The sequence below is a fragment of the Accipiter gentilis genome, chromosome 1, assembly GCF_929443795.1.
Source record: "Accipiter gentilis chromosome 1, bAccGen1.1, whole genome shotgun sequence".
NCBI lineage: Eukaryota > Metazoa > Chordata > Aves > Accipitriformes > Accipitridae > Astur > Astur gentilis.
Genome location: NC_064880.1, coordinates 29,485,793 through 29,494,545, shown reverse-complemented (window position 1 = coordinate 29,494,545; position 8,753 = coordinate 29,485,793). Strand labels below are relative to the sequence as shown.

The window sequence follows — 8,753 nt, the reverse complement described above, 5'->3', positions numbered from 1 at the left end:
TAGCCGTCGGATGACAGCCGCCGGGAGATGTGGCTTTTCTCCTTTTAAAAACGCGACGTGCGTTGACCCGCTCCGCAGGGGAAAAGCAAGGATTTATGTGCGCTCTGAAAGCCCTGTCCCTCAGCTCTGATGGTTCAGAAGCAGGCCCTCCCGCTCCGCATGGGAGCTGCAGCGATAAATACTACTGACAGAGCAAGAAAATCAGATACGCCATGTCAGAGCTCTTGCGTTTCTGTTTGAGCGGCCGTGAATCAGTGGAGGAGGACACAAAGAGCTCTGTGAGGCACCAGAGAAATGCAGTTACGAAAAATCCGAGCTGTGTTAATTTTAATTTGGAAGGCGGCTGGTAGAAAACAGTTCAACCCAACAGGATCCGAGTGTTAGCCAACTCCTTCTGCCCTCTCCCACGGGAAAGAGGGCTATAAAATAAAACCGACTCATAAAAAGCTGTTAGTCAACCTGTTCCCTGCTTGTGACACAGGATGGCAAGGGTCCTAGAGGCAGAGTTGAGGGGGAAGGAGAGGGCAAGCAGCAAGAAAGGCTGAAATTCAGAGAAGGGGATGACTGTGTGTAGCAGAGGAGAAAAGCACTGCAGAAAGCTCAGACCGCTCAGAGCCGGTGTGTAAAGTCACCCCAGGAAGTTTAAAAGTTTGCAGTGCTGAGTGATGATTCCCATGCTCCAGAAGATAATCTGGTGCTTGTGTTTTCAATTTCCCTCTCCAAGCAGTTCCCAGTGGGGTGGCTGTCGGGATGAGGGTGTCTCCCAGGGCTGGGGCTGTGCTGTAGGGGTAATCCTACACCATGTGGACGGGAGGCCTCAGCCCTGCGCTCCGAGCCGTGGCGGGCTGCGTGGGCTGCCGGTGGAGGATGTGCCCGGCTGGGTCCAGCCGGAGGATCAGGATCCCCTGCCGACTTTGACCTCTTGTCGTGCAACAGCGATGTTTTCTTAATGTGCGGCGGTTGCACCGTGGGGAACATGGGGTTAGCTGTTTTCTAAGCAGCATTTTAAGTGGGTGGAAATGAGGGAGTTTGTCACTGCATTTGACTGGGGTCGTAGCATTTCAGTACTTTCAAGAAGCTGCTCTTGAATGGCTTGAAATAGCAGTCTGTGAAAATGGATATTTTCTAAGGTGCCAATTTAAAGCTCATTGAAGTCAACAAGAACTTTTTTATTGGCTTCCCTGGGCTTCAGTTTGGGCTATAAACTATACTGAATTTAGGGGAAGAACCCCCGAAATAGAACCATTCTGGACTGAAGCTGTTGGATTTGGCAAGGTCTGCTGTATGACTGGGCTTTATTATTTTAAATTCAGGCAAGGTCTAGGAAAATTATGCTAATCAAAAGGTTCTTTGGAAAATGAGTCCAAATATCTCCATTTTTCTACTTAGTGGAAAAGCATCAGCCAAAAAAAAAGAGTTGTTTTGCTGAAAGTAAAGCCTAAAAGTTTGTCAGGGCTGAAAGACTCTTTTACTGTATGTAGGAACAGTTTCTTTGGGAGTCACGGGTAGGTTGCGTGGGGTGCAGAGGACTGCAAAACAGCTGTTTGTTGTATCAGTTACATCTCAGTATTTCTCTGCCCTGCCTCCCAGACTGTGTGCTCACTTGGATGTCCTCGTATTACTGATTCGCAGCAAATTGATTGAAACTGGGAGGATTTTAACACTAACTCACTTTTCATTTCCACACTTCTGTAAATCCTCCCTGCCATCCCCTAGGACACCAGCCAGGCTCATTTCTGCCACTACTGGCTTCCGTTGTCCATGTCCCCACACCAGCGCAGAGTGACAAAGTCAGTCACGCGTGCCTTCTCAGACAGGCCAGCCTGCTGTTCGTGACAGCTGACACGGCACCTCGTGCAGGCACTGACGAAGGTGCGCACCACACGAGCATCCGCGCTGCATCTAGTGCCCTGGCTCGGTGCGCTAGAGCTTCAGCAGGCGTGGGCTGCACCTCGCTGCAGCCTCCTCTGCTGGAGGCTGCCATTTAATTGTGGTGGATGGGCAAGGAAAGCCTAGAGATGCCCCTAGCTGTGCTTGTGAAAGAAGGTGGTGCTTTGCCATCCCCCCTCAGCTCTTTGCGCTAAAAGGTGTTTTTGCAGGAAATCTGTTTTGTGGGATAGTTCTTGGTAAAGCAGATGGTATTCACGTGTTTATCTTTTTCCTGTGTGAACCACACATCATGATGTGAAGATGTGCGTTGCCCCAGGCGCGCCCACTCCTTAAGAAGACAGCAGGGTTTAGCAGAAGCCCAAAATTTAGAAGAGGTTTTATTTGCTGAAAGGCCAAAGGGAGATAAAGGATGAGAAGCCTGGGGGACAGGAGAAGATGAATCTTTCGGTGCTTATCTTTCAGCCCACACAGCCGTGTTATCACACTGGTGCCCCGAATCTGCAAACCATCAGTCAGGGGCAGACTCTGCTGCCTTTGCTGGAGGCTAAAGCCAATGCGGATGTGTGGAAGTTTTGAACTTGGGCATCTAAAATGTAAGTTGTTGTAAGTAAGATATTGTGGAACGGGCTGCCATATCAGCTTTTATTCCTGTTTGTAACTTCATCATTTTTAGAGAAAAAACATTCCTCTCCTTGTCCACCTTCTAATGGGGCTTGCTTACCCAGTAGAAACACCCCCGACTTCCCCAAGGAAAACTCTAATCATGTTCCTCCCAGAACTGTACAACAAGAATACTCTTCTGTCTCATCTTTTATATCTGTCTTACTGTAAAGTCAGCCACCCCTTGATTACTGAAATTTTTTTATCAGGTCTGACTGCGGAGCTGATCACAAATGTCCCTGGTATCCACTACTTCTGCTCTGCTGTTGGTGTCAGCAGACATTTGATTAACTACAGAGATTTGAGCACCAAGGAGATGCAAGGTGGGGCATGAAGTAAATCACATCTCAGGCCCTTCATGCCTCCCCCGCTCCACCCTCCAGCACAGGCGGGCTGCTGGCAGAGTGGTGGTTCAAGGCCTTTGCTCGTGCAATGTGGGGCTGTAATTACTGCAAGGGTAGTCGGAAAAAAAAGAAGATCTGCCCGCTGCAGTACAACACAGCATGTCACCTGCGACACAGGTGGCAAGCCCTTTTAAGGTTTGAGGACAAGAACACGTCACAAGATGCACTGCAAGGACAAAGTACAAAAAAGGATATTAGCTCAAATCAAATCCTGGAGATAGGCCTTGGTGCAGCAGGGATGCGTGTGGGAGGCAAAGCATCTTGTGGTGCTCATCGGTCGGATACCGATGCCGTGACAGGGGGCTGAGGGCTTTTTCCTCCTTGCTCCCACCAAAAAAAAGCAGCGGCTCTTGCTTAGGAATCTGTGCTTTATCTGCAGCTGTTTTGCCCTCTGCAGCAAACTGGGAATATGGTCAGCCATTTCTGGGTAGTGTTTTCCGTTGCATTCTTTTAAATGAAAACAGTGATTTTCGGTTGTGGACAAAAGAAGAACTGTGCTGGCTTAGGGTGTTAATTTAGGTGGATTTTAATATATCTCTAAGGAGCATAAACCATTATTTGGTGTCCTCCCTTTTCTCTAAATAAAAATGTACGTGCTTTCCTTTAAAAATGTATTTTGTGTGTAAGTCACATAGTGATAACATTAAATGCGGTATAAAGATGGTAATAAAACTGCTTGTAACGTTTATATATTTTTCATGACCAAAGTGCTTTGCAGTTGGAGATGCTATAAATGCGTGCTTGCCACTGGAGGAAGCGACACACTTTACACTGCACAAGGCAACAGTCGCATGACCCCAGGACCCGGTCCCTCTGGGCACAGGAGGGGCAGGCAGCTCTCCAGGACAAAAGAGGGGCCGGGTCATCTGCCCCGACGTGCCGTGGCCACGGGAAGGTTGGGTGGCTGCTGCTGCGGAACAGGCTGTGGTGGACAGGGTGGAAAATAGTGCTGGGACGGGGAGGAGACCCCACGCAGAAGCATCCATTGACACAGCAGAGGAGGAAGCGCCTGTCCCAGGTCTCCTCCTGTTGTGTCTCAGCTCTGCCGCTTCCCCCTCTCCTTTAGCAGCAGAGGGCCCTCCACATTGGGGTGATGGTGTTCAGCATCACCCACCCTGCTCAGAAACCTTGGGTTGTCTGGGTGCCCAGTCTACTCTGGGAGCAAAAGCAGGTGAAAACAGAAGGAAAGGGGAAGAACGGGGAAAACCCTGCTGTTGATGTTTTCCCTGGGGTTTTCTGGTGGGGGTTTTTTGTGCATCTGATGTGTTGCAAGAGGATGAAGCAAACTCCAGACATGCTGACTGCCCTCTAGCCGTATCTTCTAAAACAGCCACATCTTGCACAGCTCCATGTCCTTTTATGGGGACTTTTTTTCTATGGGAAGCATGGCTGTTCTCCCTTCCCACCCTGCCCCTTCCCTGGAAGCTGGCAGGATCAGGGAGTGTGTGCTGGAGCCGGCCAACCCTGTCACCTCTGCTTGTTCATGGTGGACCCCTGTGTGGCCACGGTAGGCGAGGAAGAGATGAAGCACATCGTGCGGCTAATCCTGGCTGCAGCGTCCTAGTGAATGTCACGCACCAGTTGTACGGAAACCGCTAGAGCGTGTGAACATCACCAGACAGTCGGCCATGGAAAAGTCTCTAAATTGGTCTCCATTAGAGGGCATTCAACATTTGCACAGGCACCAATCTGCAAAGTGAAATTTTTTTTTTTTTTTAAATGTCCACTGACTTTTACAGAACACTCACAATGAATATTAAGTAAAGGGCTGATGTTCCTGTAGTCATTGCCCATTACTGCACTTCAGATGCCATTATGTGGCGTGACTTTTAAAAACTTTTTTTTAAAGGTCATGCTGTTTATGCTGCATAATATATAATACAATTCCACCGTAAATTAGAAAGATGCTTTACAGCCTGCTGCTGTGCTTCATGGAGGTGAACAAAATTTGAAATCAAGGGTCTCTTCCTCATGGGGAAGCAGTTGTGGGAAATACTTAATATCACCATATTCGGGGGCTTTATGGACCAGTAATGAGCTACGGAGGCCCCTCGGGGACACCTTGCCGCATCTCCTGCCTGCTCTCTAGCCCCTTTAGAACATTTTCCCATTCTTGACACTGTTAAATTTGATTTTACTTTACTGTTACAGGAAGTTTGGGGTAAACTGTAACATGACCTAACCCACAGCTGTTTCCTTTAGCTAGACAATATGCTCAGCCCTAACAGGTTTCTCTCCCAGCAGATGAGTTGTCTTTCTGTATGTTGAAATGGTTGCAGGCCTGTTCAGTCCCTATATATGCTCGCTCTCTGGAAGGATTAAGTATTGGGCATCCCATTGCTTTATAATAGAGGAAGTTTAGAAAATGCTGTCCTCTTTCTTTCCAGGTAAACCACAGCACGGAAACTGGATTTTGAGGGACGTGCAGCCTGATCCCAAAATTCCTCTGTGACAGCTCTTCAGGGAGCCAGCATCAAAGGTAAGCAAATGAGTTGAAGCTGCAGATCTTTGATCCTTATTTAAAAACCCACATTGCTTCAGAAGGCAGAGTACACAAAAAGCAGAGCAGCCGTGGGGCACGGAACTGGACTGCATAAAACCACTGAAAGGTGTTTTGGTCTCACTTACACTGTGGAACACATGATGTGATTGAAAAGGTACGGGAAAACTATGGAGAAAATACAATGTCTGATGCCAGTGCAGCGGAGATGCCAAGTAAAGGAATTAAGCAAATAAACTGGGTTTCAGAGCGTTGTTAAGAGATGCAGGAACAGTAACACAGGGAGGAGATTGAGAAGCGGATTTCTTCCATCTAAGGGTCAAAGTTGTAAGCCTCACTTGAAATGGAAGTTCCATGCTTTTTGAGAAATATGGAAAATAATATAATTTTACATTCACAAGATCTCTTACCAGAGACTGGTATATTCTAAGAATGGTATTTGGATTTAAGGGGCAGGCCAGGCTGCAAAAGGAGGACTGCGTTATTAAGTGAGCCCTTGCTACCAAACAGGTCTGCAGGGCAATAGCTCGGGATGGTGCAGGTGCGGGGACTCTGGGGGTCGCAGAAGCCAAGGGGCAGCACTGGGCAGTGTCTCTGAGCCAGTTATGTTCAGTCGTAACAAACTTTACTGCAAGGGTAGACCTAAACTGAGGTGCCATCCTAATATACCCTTCCTGGAATATATTCCTGGTCCCTGTACTCGGTATACAATTTGCCAGAATACTCGCGCATTATTACTGAGTTAGCAAAAGGCAATGTAGGACTGATTTTTTTATTATAAAGCCATTTTTTGTGTTTGACTATATGACCAACATGGTCTGTAACATATTAAAAATACCTTGGAAAAAGCAGAAGAAAGAAACATTGAACACGCAGGTACAAATTAGAGAATTAAAACAACTCTTGTTTCTTCAATTTCTGTGCTACAAGAGATGGATAACAAATTATTTTCAACTGTCAATGAACGAAAAGAAACTTGGTCAAAATTTCAGAAGGATAAAATATTTTATAGGTGAAAACTCTACAATATTTCGCTAATGTAGTTCTTGGTCAACACATCTTAAGGTGTATTTAACATGACAGATTACTGAGAAAGCCCCTAGTTATTTGGTGCAGATTAATTTCATGCAAATATTCTGTTTTCCAATGAATGTTGTTAAAATACAGGACAAAATCTTTAGAGATAAGCAATCAAGAAAAACCCAGATCGCTTTGGACTACCAGGGTGAGCATTAGCTCACGAGCGTAAGAACAGACACAAAGTTCTCACTTCTGTGGTACGGGAACACCATTTATGCAGTCCACCCTACAATCTTATACATCAGTGCCCTCAAAAGCCTGGCTTCGTAAGTAACTGTATTTTTCCCACTGTGCATCCTCTTCTCTTCAAGGGGTTGCTCAATGACAGCTGGGATGTTTCTTCCATACAGCTCACACTGCTTCAGAAACTGAACGCACTCTTGAATAACACTGTCACGTAGCATGATCATGTGCTTGGACATGTTCTCCAGCAAGGACAGGAAACACCGTTTGGCATAATACCACGTATCGGTGCTCAGTTTTTTGTTATATGGCTCCAGGCTTTTAATGACCCTTGAAATACCGAAGTCATAGTTTCCCTTCACACAGTAGAGGGTACCAATGACAAGATTGACAATGCAAAGGTGGTAGATATTTTTATCAGGATTATCATAGGACAGCTGCTCTTCTCCCTTCTCGATCTTCCTCATCAGTTCCTCTGCGTCTTCGTTCTGGCTTGTCAGGATGTAGGAAACGCAGAGGTTAGCTAACACAATAGCACTAACATGGAGAATGTTGTCATAGTGCTTTTTAACAATTGGCTCATAGAAGCTAATAGCCTCTTTATACTTGTTCTCCTGCATGAAGAGCACGTGAGCCACATTGAGCTTCCACACTTCGTGTTCGTTACAGAACTCCACCGATTTGCGGAAGATCTTTTCTACCATTGTGTAGTTCTTCATGTCCCAGTAGATCTTTGCCTGGGCCATCAAGACAGGTATATATTTATCCAGAGTCTCATCGTACTCATTAACCGCCTTTTTTACAGCTTCATCATCCCAATTTTGCCTAGCTTCCTGCACCTGCTTCGTGAGTTTTCTCAGCTGCTCAGTCAGTGTCCCGGCCGAATCATCTAGCTTGTGGAAGGCCTCCTCAGGGGCAGTTTGACAAGTAATAATGGCATCCAAGAAGTTGTACAAGTAAGGCGTGAGCAGTTTGTAGGTCAGATGGGCATTCTCTGCCAGCACATCAGCCGCCAGGTCGTAGTACTGATGCTTGCAATAGAGAAGCAGCAAGTTTCCAAAAGTTTCTGGCGGGCAGGGGTTCTGCAGGAGCAGGAACTGCAGCTTCTCAAACCCTTCGGTGGGCTGGCTGTCCATGTTCATTAGTGCTTGGTTGTGCAGCGTGACCGGATCCAACTCCTCTTCGGCCCTCGGTGGCATGTCCGTGAGCGCCTCCTGGGCCGCCTTCAGGTTGTGCAGTTGGTACTCGATGGCTGCCTTGAGGTTGAAGGCCTCCACCAGGGCCGTGCGGTGCAGGAGCAGAGTGTTGCCTACGCTGCGGACGTCGATGCCCTCGGTGGTCATGCCCACGCTGAGCTCCGGGTGCTGGTGGATGCCGCGCTCTATGATATCGGAGATGTGTTTGAGGGCAGGGGCGTACTGCTTGGCCGCGTAGCAGCACAGCGCCATGTTGTAGGACAGCTCAGGGCGGTAACCCAACACTTGCATGGCGCCGGCGAACTTGCCGCTGGCCTCTTCGTGCCGCCCCTGACGGTACAGCAGGCAGCCCAGGTTGATCTCGGCGTCGGCCCGCTCCGAGGGGTCCTCGGCTGCCGCGGGGCCGCCGTCGGCAGCGGCGGCGGCGGCGAGGGCCTCCTCCACCAGGCTCTTGGCCGCCGGGAGGTCGCCCTGGGCATAGCGGATGGCCGCCTGCAGGCGCAGGGCCCGGCCCTGGTAGGCGGGGAGGTCCAGCAGCGGGCTGGCGGCCCGCAGGGCCTCGGCGTAGAGCCCGGCCTTGTAGAGGGCCTGCGCCTGGTAGAGCCGGTACGCTTCCAGCTCGGGGTGCAGGGCCACCAGCTGCTCGTAGCACTCGGCGGCCGCCGCGAAGTCCTGCAGCTGGTAGTGGCAGTAGCCCAGCAGGGAGAGGCCGCCCCTCGAGCGGCAGCTCTTCTGCAGCTCGCGGCTCAGCAGCGACACCGCCTCCGCGCACCGCCCGCCGCCGATCAGCCCGTAGACCACGGCCGTGTACTGCCCGTCGGGCACCGGCGCGGCCTCCAT

General features: G+C 49.1%; 1 protein-coding gene across 1 annotated transcript; it reads right to left on the bottom strand.

Annotated features, from left to right (window-relative positions):
* Positions 1–6,440: 6,440 nt before the first annotated feature.
* Positions 6,441–8,753, bottom strand: IFT70B (intraflagellar transport 70B). Its single transcript, XM_049811758.1, has one exon. The coding sequence runs from the start codon at positions 8,751–8,753 to the stop codon at positions 6,747–6,749; it is 2,007 nt and encodes a 668-aa protein (XP_049667715.1). The 3' UTR covers positions 6,441–6,746.

What these genes read in the sequence shown, in the direction of transcription:
- IFT70B (XM_049811758.1), bottom strand. Translation starts at nt 8,753, where the DNA reads ATGGAGGCCGCGCCGGTGCCCGACGGGCAGTACACGGCCGTGGTCTAC.